The sequence below is a fragment of the Apus apus genome, chromosome 17 (genome assembly GCF_020740795.1).
Source record: "Apus apus isolate bApuApu2 chromosome 17, bApuApu2.pri.cur, whole genome shotgun sequence".
NCBI lineage: Eukaryota > Metazoa > Chordata > Aves > Apodiformes > Apodidae > Apus > Apus apus.
This window is the reverse complement of record NC_067298.1, coordinates 2,674,834-2,690,047: the sequence shown is the minus strand read 5'-3', so window position 1 is coordinate 2,690,047 and position 15,214 is coordinate 2,674,834. Positions and strand designations below refer to the sequence as shown.

The following is a 15,214-nucleotide window of genomic DNA, read 5'->3' as shown; positions in this document are numbered from 1 at the left end:
GAGTCATTTTTCAATCACAGGGACTGTAGTAGGGCCATTATTTACTAGCCCATTGTGGCTTGTGCTTGTTCTGAACACTTGCAGAAGACACTCTGAGTGTCAGGAGTGCAATCACTCAGAGCAGAGGGGAAGATGACAGTGTGGATGACACCAAAACACTCTGTACCACTGAGCTTAATAGAACAGAGCCAGCTGGGCAGGGAAGGTCAGGCAGGGGCTGCTGTACCCTGTGTGAGATAAGGCACAACGAGGCAGCACAAGACTCTCCAAGATGAGGAAGTGGAGCTGGAGGTACTGGTGGGTGGAAATGGAAGAGTACAAACCAGTTCTCCCTGAAGCTGAGTTTGTTTAACCTGGCAAAGAGAGGGTCTAGATCCCATGATGGGGAGCTGCAAAGGAGAAAGAGCAAGGCTGTTCTTGAAGGTGCAAGGAGAAGAGGACAAGAGGCAATCACCACACGTTGCAATAAGGGCAATTCCACTGGGTTGTGAGAGAAAAAAAAAGCCACAGTGGGATAGCAAAACACTGAAAGAGGGGCCCAGAGAGGCTGAGGGTTCTCCATCCCTGGAGATCTTCAAAATTCAGCTGGGCAAGGCCCTGAACAACCTCCTCTACCATCTGCTTTAAGCAGATGGCAGGACAAGGGACCTCCAGAGGGCCCTTCCAAGCTGAACTCTGCTATGATTCTGAGCCTCAGACTACATGAGGCTGCAGGTCACCTTGTTTCTCCTGATACCGTTGTCCCTTCTCCTGCTCTCACTACTCTCAGAGAGTCCTGAGAACAGAGCTTCCCTGTCTCCTGGATGGGCAGTTTTCCTCCACTCACTAAAAAGGACTGAGGCAACCAAAGTGAATAACGTCCTGTGGAACAACTGGAGCTGGTGAGAAGTGCCTCATCCTCTCAGTCATTATCTACCTGAGAGCCCAACCCTGAGCCTGCTGCTCTCCATGAGGACAAAACCAAGTGTCCAGGTTCATCTTTCCATTTATCAACAGCTTCTCATGAAGCTACACTCAGCTGTTCCTTGCTTGCAGCCAGGCCCTGAACTCCCTGATCTCTACCCCAAACAAAAACACAACTCAGCTGATAAAAACATGAATCCCTCCTTCGTTTTCCATCGTGAAGGGAAAACAAGAAGAGCTCCTCTCTGGGTTGGTTGGTGGTTGGTCATCACGTAACAAGGACATGATTTCTGGTCAGGTGCCAGCCACCTGGAAGGGAGGAGACTGAGACTCCTCAGAAATCCCAAGTGCTCCTCAGGAAAGGGATGTCTGCCCTATCAGACCATGCGTGAGATGATCTCAACTCAACTGTCAAAAAGCAGACCTGGCTCTTAAGTCTGTGGGGCTGAAGCAGGGGGAGGTCCAGCCCTGCTGAGGGTGGGATCTTCTTGTGCCCTAAAGGCACGAAACCACGTCCCAAGTGCTCACTCTGTGTGCTCTGCTTTAGTGGCTACAGAGAGAAAAAAGACTGCTCAGCCCCACCAGAACAAAATGTTACAGGTGGAGGAGAAAGTCAAACTTGGCTCAAACTGGTTAGTTCCTTGGAAATTATGATTTAAGTTGGATATGAGGAAGAAATTTTTCAGTGTGAGGGTGGTGAGACCCTGGCCCAGGTTGCCCAGGGAAGCTGTGGCTGCCCCATCCCTGGCAGTGTTGAAGGGCAGGTTGGATGGGGCTTGGAGCAACCTGGGCTGGTGGGAGGTGTCCCTGCCCATGCAGGGGGGTGGAACTGGGTGATCTTTAAGGTCCTTTCCAACCCAAACCAGTCTGGGATTCTATGCTCTCTCTCTCTGTGTGACCCAGTCTGTCTCCATGCAGCACCCCGAGCTGATCCCCACGCTGGGGGAAGGTCAGTCACACCAGGCTGAGGAAGGATGTGATGGGTCCAAGTCTTTTGGGTACAGCTGTGGAACCATCCACTGCAGAAGCTTCCAGAGGGCAACACCTGGGATACCTGGGTGTTGAGCGTGCAGCCACTTGGGTACAAGAGCTCCCTCCCACTGATGCCAGCAGCATCCTAATCACCTGCACAGGCCTGTGAGACACTTCAGAAATCATTCCATGATGACAGGTCTCTTATCTCTGGAAAACAAACCCCACTGGCTGGCAGGTGGCACCGGTGGCAGCAGAGGGAGCTGTGCCCTCCTGTCTCCAGACCATGATTTATGACAGCTCCTTCATCCACCTCATCCTGGTGAGAACACTTCAGCTCCTTTCCACCTAAGCCCAGAATAGACATGCTGACATCAGGGATGTTGTTTCCAGACCTGTGCTGGATGAGCAGTGTGGGAGGAAAGCCTCCTGATGTCTGGCAGGGCAGGTCCTGCTCCAGGTTGGGCAGCATGGAAAGGTTTCCTGCAGCTCCTCTGGACTAAGTGGCAACTTTTTGAGAAGAAACACGGTGGGATGGACACGGGGGATGCAAAGAAGCAGTTGTGGGCATTTCCAAAATGAAAACAAGCCAAAAAAACCCAACCCAGAAGTTCCATTGGAGACACAAAGGGCCAAAAGGGATGGGGTGAGCAGTAGGGTGGTGAGGTTGGGCACCAACTGGGGCCCTGATGTTCAGAGATGAATTCAACAGACTCTGTTACAGAGAAAAGAGGGAAGGTGAGGCAAGATGGAGAGAGGCAATGACAGGGAGGGGCAGAAAACCAAACCAGAACAGGGCAGAGTGAGCAGAGCAGTATAAAATGGAGGAAACAGGCAGGAACAAACTGCAGTGAAGATCAGGCTGGGTGTGAGGTCCAGCAGATGTGTAGAGGGTGTTCAGGTCTCAGCCCTAGCGTGGAGATGTGGGAGGGGAGAGAGGAGCTTCTTCGTGCTCTAGGGAAGTAAATAATCAGTCCTGATTTTCAGGCTCCAGGGAGGTGATCCCTCCTCTCTGCATAGCACCAGGGAGACAGCTGGAGTGCTGTATCCAGGGCTGGCTCCTCTTGCACATCATGGAGTGGGTCTAGTGAAGGGTCCCAGAAGTGCAATTCTGGGATTAGAGTTTGTGTAGCCAAACCAGCTGGGCCACTGGAGAGTCCAGCCCCAAGTACCATAAGAAACGGGCTCAAAACAGAGCAGAGAGAACCCCCACCAGAAACCTGACCCTGATCCTTCTAGACCCAGGCTCAAGCAGTGACTCCAGTGGGGTTTCTTCAGGCTGGACAATGTCATTGCCAGCAGATTCAGGCTGGGAGAGCTCCAGGTCTGGTTTTGTAAGTAGTTTTCCCTACAGTGACTTTGCCACGGTGAGACACTCCCATCTTCTGCAGCCACCTCCAGGGCCTTAGATTCTTGACCTCAGCAATTCCAGCATGGAGATTTCCCTGTCTGCTACACCCCTGGGGAGAAACTCCTTGCTCCTAAGTGTTCTGTGGACTGAAGGAGGAAGGATTTGCTAGATGTCACTGAGAAAACTTGAGGCAGGGCTTGGACCAGAGCCCACAGTTTCCCTGTCTAGTGCCTCTCTCCAGTGGCCAAGGAAGCTCCACCTGAATAGACACATCCCAGGTATCTCTGGAGGTTTGTCAGTTTTTTGCAGGACCTGTCTGTGGAAATGCAGGACTCATGTCAGTGCCCCAGGGCTGGCAAGGACTTTGTGACCTGTGTTTGACAGGGCAATCTCCAGTCCACACATGACCCTCTCCTCTTGGGCTGGGAAGACACCAGAGATGCAGGGGACATTGGGAGAAGAAAGAGCTGAACCAGAAAGTCTGGTTTAAGAAGTGAGTTTGTGACACCTGAGCTCTGAGGCACGTGGGGTGGTGTGACAGGAAGGAGTGTGGTGCAGAAGCAACCCTAACATTCCCCCCAGAGGCTGAAGGGACCTTGTAGCCAGAGAGAACGTGAAGCTGCAGGGGCTGTGAAGGACCAGCACACCCTGCCCACCAGCCAACCCAGCCCAGACCTGCTGGCTTCATCACCAAGGAGCTACCAGCAGGCTGGAGGAGTGATGTCCTTCCCCACAGTCTTTTGTGCAAGTAGTGGCCTCTTTTCCCAATATCCACAGATTTTCAGCCCTGATTGATAGCATGAGTTTGGGCACAGGTCTACTGAAGGGCAGGGGAGCTTTGCTGGCAGCTCCAACAGGTCGGGTGGGACCTATAGGACGTAAGTTTGGAGTAGGGAGGTCTGTGGATGCTGGACAGGAGGAGGAGATGGGAAGAGCTGACCACTTAGAGTAGTGCAGATTGTGCACACACCCTACATCCAGTAGTGCAGGTTGTGCAAATGCAAACCTTCACCCAGTTGCCCTCTGAAAATCCCCTCTCTTGGAAACCTCATACATGGGGTGTCAGAAGAGAGAATTGTCTATGTCAGGTCCCTATAAAAGTGGGGAAGAATGGAAAAACGGTGACCAAATGGATTTGGCAGAGCACAATCAGAAGAGGGGTGTCTGGCTGAGCTAAATGCCTGCTAAAAGCATAGCTGTGATGGAGCTTGTGGCAGAACTCCAACTTCAGAGCAGCCAGGATTTCACTACAAGTCTTTAAAAAAGGAGTGAGGTTAAAGACTCCCCTTTGCCTTCCTAAGCTGAAAAGAAAGAGGCAGTTGAGGGAGGTGATTTAACCAGCCCTGGAGCCAGCTCACCTGGAAGGGACAGGTCTCTCCAAGGGAGAGGGGTTTCACCTGTCCCCAGTCTTGCTGAGGACCTCGTGAAGTTTCCAACACTGACCACACAAGGTGCTGCCCTCGACCCAGCTGGGTCTGTGCTGTCCCCCCCTGTGGTCTCTGCCAGCTGAGTGCTGCTTGCCTGGGTTATTCCCCCATGCTTAGATGAGAAGGAGCAGATGGGAAGGGCAGAGTGCACAGCCCTTCACCCTCTCTCCCTATCTCTGCTGCCTCCTTGGCATCACCCCCCGGGCACGTGTCTGGCCACGGTTCCCTGATCTTACTGCCAGGCTGAGGGGGCTTGAACTGATTACACAAACACCACTGCAACCTGAGGGAAACACAGGGATGGTGCTGCCAGCAAACCCCTCTGGGATGCTGCTCCTTTGTGTGGGAGCGACTCTGACAAAACTGATCATGTTTCCAAAAGTGCAGGGGCTCAGCAGCCTCCTGGAGGTGCACGGTCCCAGGCCAGCAAAAGAGAAAACCAGCCTCTGCAGCTGCCAGAAGCAAAAGCAGCCTCCAAGAAGGGGTTCTGGGGAGGAACCCTGGAAATGGTTTTTCGCAGGAACCCGAGCAGGCACGGGGTGGGTGCTGGATCATGTGTGTGAACAAAAAAGAGTGAATGCATCCTTGGAGTTAGGAAGGGGAAAAGACTCAATGTTAGGACACCCTTGCAAGAGCAAAGCAGTTGTGCACCTGCACTCAGCATGAGTGAGGAAATACTCTTCCTTTAAAATATGGCAAAGTCAGATTTCCTCTAAGAAATCTTGATGCCAAATACAAGAACTATTTGTGAAGCTCCTGGAATTGAGTCTGGCTTTAATGACAAACTTCACTGAAAGCTTAATTACAGCTGTACTGAGGACCATATTGTTACCCTGGATGATGACAGCAGAATCAGGCTGGCACTCTTCCTGACTCACTCTTCTTGGTGAACTCTAAACCAACCCATAGGTGACATCATTACATTCTAGATACACACCCCTGTATGTGGGAAAGACATTTCAGCTGCAATAGAAGTGAAAGCACTACACTGAGAAATCAATGAAATAACAGCTGTAGCTGTGACCTCATTGCCTCTCCTGTCTTTATAACCTGAGGTGGAATCAGCAACTGGAAAGCAAAGCTCCTGTCTTTGGGACAGGTTCTTCAGGCCACATATCAAGAGTAGTAAATATCAGCAGTGCTTGGGCTGCACATCTTGCACAAGCCCTGAACACATCTAACACTAAGAGACACATTGAGAAAGTCTTCTGCTACTGCTGTGATGTAAGCAAGGAATTTACTACAATCATTAAACCACCAACAGGCAACACTAATTCCCCTGAATAGTGACACAGCAGGTCCACAGAGAGAGAAACTGCTACGTCAAGGGTTTGGAATTTAAAAGTTAAAATACATCTTTCCAACTGACGCTGCTTCACAGAGAGGTGGCATTCTGAGCTGAAAGTGTCCAGGGCAGCAAAGGTCAAGAGCTACCTGCAAACCATTATTAGGCTATTTAGGGGCAGCGAGGGGGATGAAGAAGCCGGTGCCTCCAAGAGCCACGTCCCTCAGCATCCTGCAGCTCCCGGCAAGCAGAGAGCAGGCTGCCACCTGCTGTACTGCCAGGACTGCTCCTACAGCATCCCCTTCCCTGGCTCCCACCTCATGTCCTGCTGGGACTGCTCCTCACACCATCCCCTTCCCTGGCTCCCACCTCCTGTCCTGCCAGGACTGCTCCTCAGAACATCCCCACATCCCCTTCCCTGGCTCCCACCTCCTGCCCTGCCAGGTGTGCTCCTCACACCATCCCCTTCCCAAGCTCCCACCTCCTGTTATGCTGGGACTGCTCCTCAGAGCCAGGACTGCTCCTCAGAACATCCCTGCATCCCCCTCCCTGGCTCCCACCTCCTGCCCTGCCAGGTCTTCTCCACCCCCTTCCTCTCACTCCAGCCCCACTGCTGAGCCAGCTCCATCCCCCAGGGCTGGAAAGAGCAAAAGGGAGACTCTGCAAAAGAGACACCCCCAGCAAATAAAGCAGAGGTGCTGGGGGGCACTGGAAGCAGGATTATAGCACAGGAAAGGAACTCAGCCCTGGTCTCAATCATGGCAAGAAGAGGAAATAACACGGGCAGGTCTTCCGAGGGATTCCACAGGCATGGAAGAAATGGAGAAATGGAGCAGAAATGAGAGCTGGTGGGGGTTTTTCAGTCTGTTGCTGTTTGTGCTTGTGGACCTGCTGGGACACAGGCAGGACCAGAGCCTGGTGGGCAGGTGCCAAACCCCAAGCCCACCCAGAAGGGGTTTCATGCACAAGGGATCTATTTTGCACCAAGTCCTGCATCGGAAGAACAATTCAGGGACTTGAAACTCATTGATGAAAACTGTGCTTTTTCTGAAGAGCCCTATCATGGCAATGAAGGAGGTTGGGGCAAGAGCTGAACTCCAGCAAAACATTTCCTGTGAAATAATTCCAGGCTTATCTGTCTGGGTAATGAGATGTTTGAGACCTCCACGCAACGCAGCACGCGCAGACCTAAGGAAATACAGCTTGCCCATGTCAGCAGGGCCAAAGGCAAGCAAAAAAGCACCATGATCTCATTTTCCTGACGAGGTTCAGACCTTCTTATGTGAAACAGAAGTTTTAAAAGGCCTCTGATCTCCAAAGACACACAGATCAACTGTTACTTAAGGATATAAAAGATTACGAAGCTAAAAGAGATTCAAGTTCGAAGCTAGACTGGATTCCCCTGACACCTTATGATGGAATAGAAATAGAAAATAGAAAAGTTAATTAGAAAGCAGAAAAATATCAAATAAATGGGAATTCGAGACACTGAAATGATTTGTTGAAGGCAGCATGGTTTGAGAGTAGCCTGTCTTGCTGGGAGAAGTTGAAAAAGAATGGAGAAGACCCAGCAAGCAGCTGGTGGAAATCTGCAGCCAGGCAGTCTCTGTGCTGCTCCCAAAGCCAGTCTCTTCCTAAAAAAGATCCAGAGAGGATAGCTTGGCAAAAAAAAAAACCAAACCAGTCACCAAAGTCTGCAAACTGTGTCCAGAGCTTCAGGCTGAAGCTTTCTCAGTACAAGTGAAGCAAAAGGAAAACTGTGGTGTCCAGGCACATGCCTCCAGCCTTGTCTGGATTTGGCCAGGTGGGAATGGGCACTTCATCCATGCAAGCAGAACAAGCTGCAGGTCTTCTCCCTGCATGGGAGTTACCCCAGCTACACTAAGGTGAGGAACTGGTTTGAAACAGGACTAGTCATGAGTAACTTCTCTGAGGCCACAGGACTGTGCCTGATTCTGTTTTACCTTAATCAAGCCTGACACACACGTGTGACCCTGTTTTCTGGGCACTGTGGGTGGGACGGGGCACTTTGGAGATGAGACACAGAAACCACCAGGAATGAACAATACAAAGCAGAGTTAAGAGCAGAGGAAAGGCATCTGAGTGAGTCAGGTGAGTGACAGTGGAGTAAAAAAAGCAGAGCCTAAAAAAATAATCAATGTAAGTGGAAAGAGAAGGAAAGCAGTGACAGCGTCCACAGAAGAAAATCTTCTGTAAGGTCCCTGTGTCCAGGTGTGTGTTTGTAGCACCCTCTCCCTGCTCAACCATTGGAGAGCAGGACTGAAGGAGCCAGCTGTGATCATAGTTTGAAATAAGTCTAGAGATAGGCAGGTTTCACAAGCTCCACTGTCAGGAGAGAGGGTTCCAACCAGCCACCTTCCAGTGACCCCTCGAGCACCCCCAGGACCCAAAAGCTGTGCTGAGATTCAGGCTGCAGGAAGAGAAAACCTCCTGTATTTTGTCAGCATCATGCAAAGCAGCCTTCCCAAACCTGGGGCCAAACAGATCCACTGCCTCCCATTCCTGTTGAAATTCAAGAGCCACGGAGTCAAAATGGCAAGAGAAGGATCAATTGAACTGTGGCTTCCACAGGGGAGATGTTCATTTATAAGGGATGTTCATTTATAAAACCAGTCACTGTTACTACTCACAGAGCAGAGGACGCCAGGGCAGGGAGGAAAGAAAAGAGTAGCACAAAATATCTTTCCTGTTTGTAGCAACAAAGATGCCCTAGGAGGAGGGTAACACGGAGCACTATGAGCAGAAGGTGCACGTTTCCCTTCTCCCTTTCAGAAGCCGTAACACCCACTGGATGCACTCCATGCACAGCCAGGTCCAGAAGACAGCCTTCTTAGCAGGATTCAGAGCTAGTTTGCTATGAAAAAAAATCCCAGGGCTGCTTCTCAGCAGCTACAGGAGAACAGCTGGGCTTCCACCACTGCCCCAGGGCCATCACTGCCACGGTCTCCTTCACGCTTGCAAGGGAGGGCTTCTGCTGCCCATGCAGGAAGCAGTTGGTAACATTTCAAACCCCAGCTGCAAACCATGAAGCATTTCCCATTTGTGCATTCCTAACCCAGCAGAGAGCACAATGTTTCTGGTCGCTGAGGGCTAAACAGGGGTCAAAGAGTGATACTATGAGCATTGAATTATTTATGTGCTGTAGCTTGGGGATTTAGGGTCATGACTAGGGGAAGGAAATATTCTGGGTCACCCCCTCCTTGCTGCAGGAAAACATACCCAGCTTTGAAAACAAATAGCTGATATTCCTTCTTCACCATCAATAATTCCCTAATTCATTCCAAGACTGGAAGTCAAGCAAATACTCTGCCCACTTAAGAAATGCTGGAGCAAAAAAAAACCAACACCACCAACCCTGACAAACTGCTGAAAACAAACCATCCTCACATAGGCAGCATCAGCAGACAAAAAAGGTTGCTGGGCACAGCTCTCAGAAACCAGCCCCAGTCTGTGGCTGTGGAACTCCAAAGCAAGATCCAGTCAAGAGGTCAGGCTGAAAGATCCTACAGTCATTCAACAATCAGCTAAGCTGGAAGCATCACAAGCGCTTCTGTAAAAACAGGAATATTTCAGCTCCTGTTTTGCAAAGCACTTCCACTTCACTGCTCGTAGAAACGAACTGAAGGATCAGCTCCTGGCAGAGCTCAGCCCAGCAGCTCAGCAGTGCTTCTGCTTTAAAGGCGTGTGGTGGTGCCTGAAAAGAAGGCTGGGTTTTCAGCTCCCAAACGCACATGCATCTCTCAGTGCACAGCCAGCCTTTCCTTTCACATGAGAGTGACTGTTCTCCCGTGACTTTGGAAACCCTCCTCCCTCTCCAAAGACATGAAATGAGCCCTGCCTCCATCAAAATGTTCTTTCTAACTGAGTTAATAAGGATTTTCTGTAAAAGCTGGGGGAGAACGTAGCAGAGAAACGTCTACAGACAGTTCTGCTGCTGACTATTTACAATGAAATAAAATCTAAAGCCTGATCTTGCTTGTGGTGAAGTGCAGGGAAGTCTTGCTTAATCTTCCCTGGGTGTGAGATACTGGTCCTGATGGACAATTTCTAGCCCACTGTAATCATTTCTGCTCATACTGTTGCTCTCCTCATCCCAGAGGTTTCGGAGCGATTCACACCAAGACTTGTCATCACTACAATGAATTATTCTGGATCTTACACTTCACTCCAATTGAAGCCACCTCAAACAGCTAGAAATATCTGACTGCACTCTGATTTTCTCCTTCCCTGTTATCCAGCTCAGAGACAGAGCCACACCATTCCTCTCCCCATATTTGCATTCTCCTCCAAGCTCTTGGCAGCATTTTTCCTCCACCTTGTCTGCTGGAGATGCACTTCATAGTATTTAAACCATCGTGCAATGTTGATCAAATTCAGGTAGCAGAGCTATGAAAGGTATAATCTTTTACCAGCTACCATATTATAGAAGTCAATCAACTCCTTAAAATGCTCTGGAAGTCAAGCTTTCCAAGCACTCAATCTGCCATTCATACTTCTACACACAGGTGAATCATTTCACCAGAACTTAATCTAAATAAAGAAAAGCAAGCATCAAAGAAATGAAAACATCAGGAATCGCTCAGACAAGTCTGGCAAGACTGTCTCTGACTGCAAAAGGTGTAGGATCCAACCCTGGAGCACAAAGGAGCTGGAGCAAAAAGTAACATACGGGCACCCGAGTCAGATTTCCACATTCAGTGTGAAAATAAGGCCCAGACACAGTTGCCTTGAAGCCAAATGAGTTGAGGAATTAGCCCTTCGTTAAGAAAATGAAGCCTATTTTCTGACTCTTCTACTTTCAGGACCTTTTACTCTACAGAAACAAGGGGCCTAAAAGATACCACAATGTTTTTAACACCGTCAAGTTATTACCTGGCGAAAGCCGAGACCAGGTGGGGTTTGTGATGGGACACGTGGACCAGACCCTCAGCAAGTGAAAAACCAGCCTTTTGGCCTTAGTGAAGACACAATAATTCACAGAATTCACAGCAATTCAGCACCCCCCGGGTGGGGGTCACGTAAAAGGAGGAGTCTAAATAAAACACATCTCCCCAGATAAATAAATTCTGCATCATTCATCTCTTTATCTTGGGGAAAAGCTACAATTTCTGCCTTCAGACTCTGTGACTGAAACCTTAAAAATATGGTCAATGGCTTTAATAGTTTTGATTAAAAATCTTAATTAAAATCATTTTCCTGAAGCATTATCTGCTAGAGATAAGGGCTTTCCCCACTTATTTTCTTATAAAGAAGCTCCTCACCATTTTTTTGGTGGTTGTTCAAACACAGGAACCCCTTGGATTCACAGCACAGGAGAGGTTTGCATCATTTGGAGGGACTTTTTCATCCCCAAAAAAAAATGAACTGGGAGTGTAAATCCATTTGTCCAAAGGGAGAATTGTTAGGGAAGCCTGAGCTTTGGCTTTAAACAGGATTTTGTCTGACACGTCCGGAGTGTTTTCTCTTACTAAAGCTGCTAAAGCAGCAACGTGTAAAACCACTGAGAAAAGGCTACCAAGGTGCTTCCCCAGCAGCCAGAAAGGACAGAGCAGTCCCTGAGTTACCCGGGTCCCTGATGGCACTGTTCCCCCAGCACCTCCTGCCACCACAAGGCAAAGGCAGCTGCCCAGAGCAGGAACAGCAATTTCCTTCACTCTTCCTAAACTGCCCTCCAGCTGGGCCAGGCAGGGCAGGACCCGTGGGGTTGCAGAGCAGCTCTGCTGCCCCTGGGGTTGGGAAGGGGGGCAGGAGGTGGCTCTGCTGCCCCTGGGGTTGGGAAGGGGGGCAGGAGGTGGCTCTGCTGCCCCTGGGGTTGGGAAGGGGGGCAGGAGGTGGCTCTGCTGCCCCTGGAGTTGGGAAGGGGGGCAGGAGGTGGCTCTGCTGCCCCTGGGGTGGGGGGATAAGGGGGCAGGAGGTGGCTCTGCTGCCCCGGGGAGAGGGGGACAGGGGGGTAGGAGGTGGCTCTGCTGCCCCGGGGAGAGGGGGACAGGGGGGCAGGAGGTGGCTCTGCTGCCCCTGGGGTGGGGCGGCAGGGGATGGCTCTGCTGCCCCTGGAGGGGGCAGGAGGTGGCTCTGCTGCCCCTGGGGTTGGGAAGGGGGGCAGGAGGTGGCTCTGCTGCCCCGGGGAGGGGGGACAGGGAGGCAGGAGGTGGCTCTGCTGCCCCTGGGAGAGGGGGACAGGGGGGTAGGAGGTGGCTCTGCTGCCCCTGGGGTGGGGGGGCAGGAGGTGGTTCTCCTGCCCCTGGGGGGGGCAGGAGGTGGTTCTGCTGCCCCTGGGGTGGGGGGGCAGGGGGGCAGGAGATGGCTCTGCTGCCCCTGGGGTGGGGGGGCAGGAGGTGGCTCTGCTGCCCCTGGGGGGGGCAGGAGGTGGTTCTGCTGCCCCGGGGGGGGCGGGGGGCTCGGTGCTGCAGGCGGGAGCAGGACCCCGCGCCACGGGGACGCGCCTGGAACCACCGCTGGGTGGGAAGGTTGAGGGGGGAGCAGCGGGATGGGTCCCTGGGTGGGGCAGCGGGAGAGGGCGGGGAGGGCTGGTCCAAGGTGCGGGGGGCTGTCTCTGGACAGGTTGTGCGAAGGAGGAACTCTTGTCTGGGTGGTGGAAAGTCCTCCGACGGGTGGTGAGAAGAGGGAAACTCTTGGACAGCCCTCACGAGAGGAGGAAGCCTATGGATGAGTGCTTCAAAGGGGGGGGGGACGGACCCCGCGGGAGCATGTGGAGAGGTGGCACAAAAGGGGGGACCTTCCCCTGCCATCCCAAAGGGGAAATGCTCGGCAGGGTGGTGCCAGGGGGAAAGCAGTGGCCAGCTCGTTCCCAGGGAGGCTCCTTGGGCAGGCAATGCAGCGGGGAAGCCCCGGGGCAGCGATGCCAAAGAAAAACCCTCGGACAACTCGTTGAAAGGTGGGAATTCTTGGAAGGATCACGCGGCGGGGAAACACCCGGAGGGGCTGCAGCAATGGGGGAGCCCTCGCAGGTGAAAGAGAGTATCCCTGGGGCGGGCAGTGCAACAGGGAAAGCCTGGGCCAGCCAGCGGGGAGGGGAGGGGCAGAGGAGGGTGTCCCTGGGTGGGGAGGAGGGTGCCGGCAGCAACGGGGGGGAGGGTCTCACCTGTGTATGTTCATCTCCCGGGGCGGGCGCCGGGCTTTGTCGTAGGCCACCTTGGCGAAGACGCCGGCGATGAGCACGAAGGCGATGGCCCCGCACGAGATGTAGACGGTGGCGTTGGTGCTGTCCTTGTCCGGGTCGTACTTGTTGGCGTCCCCGTCGGCCCCGTCGCTGCCGTCGGCGGGCAGAGCCCCGCTGGCCGTGGTGGGGTGAGCCCACTCGGGGCTCTTGTAGTTGCGGCACAGGCTCTGGTTGAGCTTCTCGGCGCGCTTGTTGCAGCAGAAGCGGTAGAAGCAGGTGCCGCAGCAGTAGCGAAAGCCCGTCAGGCTGTTGTTACACTCGAACTCCTTGTCCCACTGCCCGCTCACGTCGTAGTACCCCCAGCAGGTCTCGTGTGCCGGGGCCGAGCCCCCGCCTCCGGGGGGCGTCCTGCCGCCCCCCCCCCCGCCCTTCCCGCGCCCGGCCAGCGCCGTGGGGGCTGCAGCCCCCGGCCCCGCCAGCGTCTGGTTCAGCAGCTCCTTCAGCGGTTTAGGGGTCCGGCGCGGGGCCGCCGCCCCCTGCGTCCGGTTGCCCTTGGCGCGGGGGGGCCCGGCCGCCTGGGCGGGCAGCAGCAGGGCCAGGAGCTGCAGGGAGAGCAGGAGCAGCGGCAGCAGCAGGTGCCGCGGCCCCATGGCGGGGCGAGGCCGGGGGGGGGGACGGGGGACGGCGGGGGGTGCGGGGCGGCGGGTGCGGGGCTTCAGCGGCCGCGGAGCTGCCCCATGTGGTGGTGGTGGTGAGGGGTTGGGGGGGCGGGTAGGAGGGGTCCGGGGGGAGGGGGCGTGGGGGGGGGGGTCCCGCTGCTGCCGCTCGGGTCTTCAGCGGCGGCTGCCCCAGCGCTTCATGCCGGCGGCGGAGCGGGGCTGCAGGCGGCGGGGTCCCGAGCCGGCCGGTGCTGCTGCGGAGAGGGGCTGCGAGAGACGGGGAGAGGGGTCAGAACCCGCCGAGACCCCCCGCCCCCCCCCCACAACCCCGGGCAGCCCAGCCCGCCCCCGCACGCCCGCCCACCCACGGCCTTACCATGCCGGAGCGGGACTGCAGCGGGGCCGCGGAGCCGGCGGGTGCCCGCGCTCCTCGGCGAGGCGGGGGCGGAGCAGGAGCGGAGCGGGGCGCGGAGGAGCGGGGCGCGGAGGAGCGGGGCGCGGAGCAGGGGCGGGACGGAGCGGGGCGCGGAGCGGAGCAGGGGCGGGAGCCGCCGCCGCCAACGCTCCCGTTAGTCCCGCCCAACGCTCCGGGCCCGCTCCTGACATCACATCGCTCCGGGGACGGCGTCACCCCCGGGGCGCCGCTTGCACCAAACCGCCCGCCGGGACCCCCCCCCGGACCGACCCTCCCTTAGCCCGGCCCCGCTCCCGGTACCGCCTGCCCGGGGAGGGCTCGGGCTGCGCCGTCCGGCTGCGGGCGGGGAGCGTGGGCAGGGTCCCTATAGGGGTGTGCGGGGCTATAAGGGTGTGTGGGGCCACAGGGGTGTGTGGGGCTATAGGGGTGCTCAGAGCTATAGATCTGCTCAGAGCTATGGGGGTGCAAACGGCTATAGAGGTGTTCAGAGCTATGGGGGTGCACAGGGCTATAGGGGTGCTCAGAGCTATAGAGATGCTCAGAGCTATGGGGGTGCACAGGGCTATAGGGGTGCTCAGAGCTATAGAGATGCTCAGAGCTGTAGGGGTGCACAGGGCTATAGGGGTGCTCAGAGCTGTAGGGGTGCACAGGGCTATAGGGGTGCTCAGAGCTATGGGGTGCATAGGGCTATAAGGGTGCTCAGAGCTATAGGGGTGCTCAGAGCTATAGAGATGCTCAGAGCTGTAGGGGTGCACAGGGCTATGGGGGTGCTCAGAGCTATGGGGTGCACAGGGCTATAGAGGTGCTCAGATCTATAGGGGTGCACAGGGCTATAAGGGTGCACAGGGCCATAGGGGTGTGTGGGGATGTGGTCCCCACTGGTGCACAGTCGTGCATGGGGCGATGGTCCCTCTAGGTGTGTGTGGTGTGTGGCCCCTGTGGCTGTCCCTGGGGTTCTGGTGCTGCTGGGTCAGTGTCTGTGCAGTCCCTAGAGGTGCACGGGGCTGCAGTGCCCGCAGGGGCAGGGCTGTGATGGCTGTGGGCTTCCAGTCTGTATGGTC

The 15,214-nt window shown here is 54.7% G+C and overlaps 1 protein-coding gene across 1 annotated transcript in view; it reads right to left on the bottom strand.

Annotated features, from left to right (window-relative positions):
• Window positions 1–13,729, bottom strand: part of SHISA6 (shisa family member 6) — a 231,728-nt gene extending 217,999 nt beyond the window's left edge. The window contains exon 1 of the mRNA XM_051634681.1: window positions 13,062–13,729. Within this exon, the coding sequence (XP_051490641.1) occupies window positions 13,062–13,729 (668 nt within the window). The remainder of the gene's footprint in view (window positions 1–13,061) is intronic.
• Between the last annotated feature and the right edge of the window lie 1,485 nt (window positions 13,730–15,214).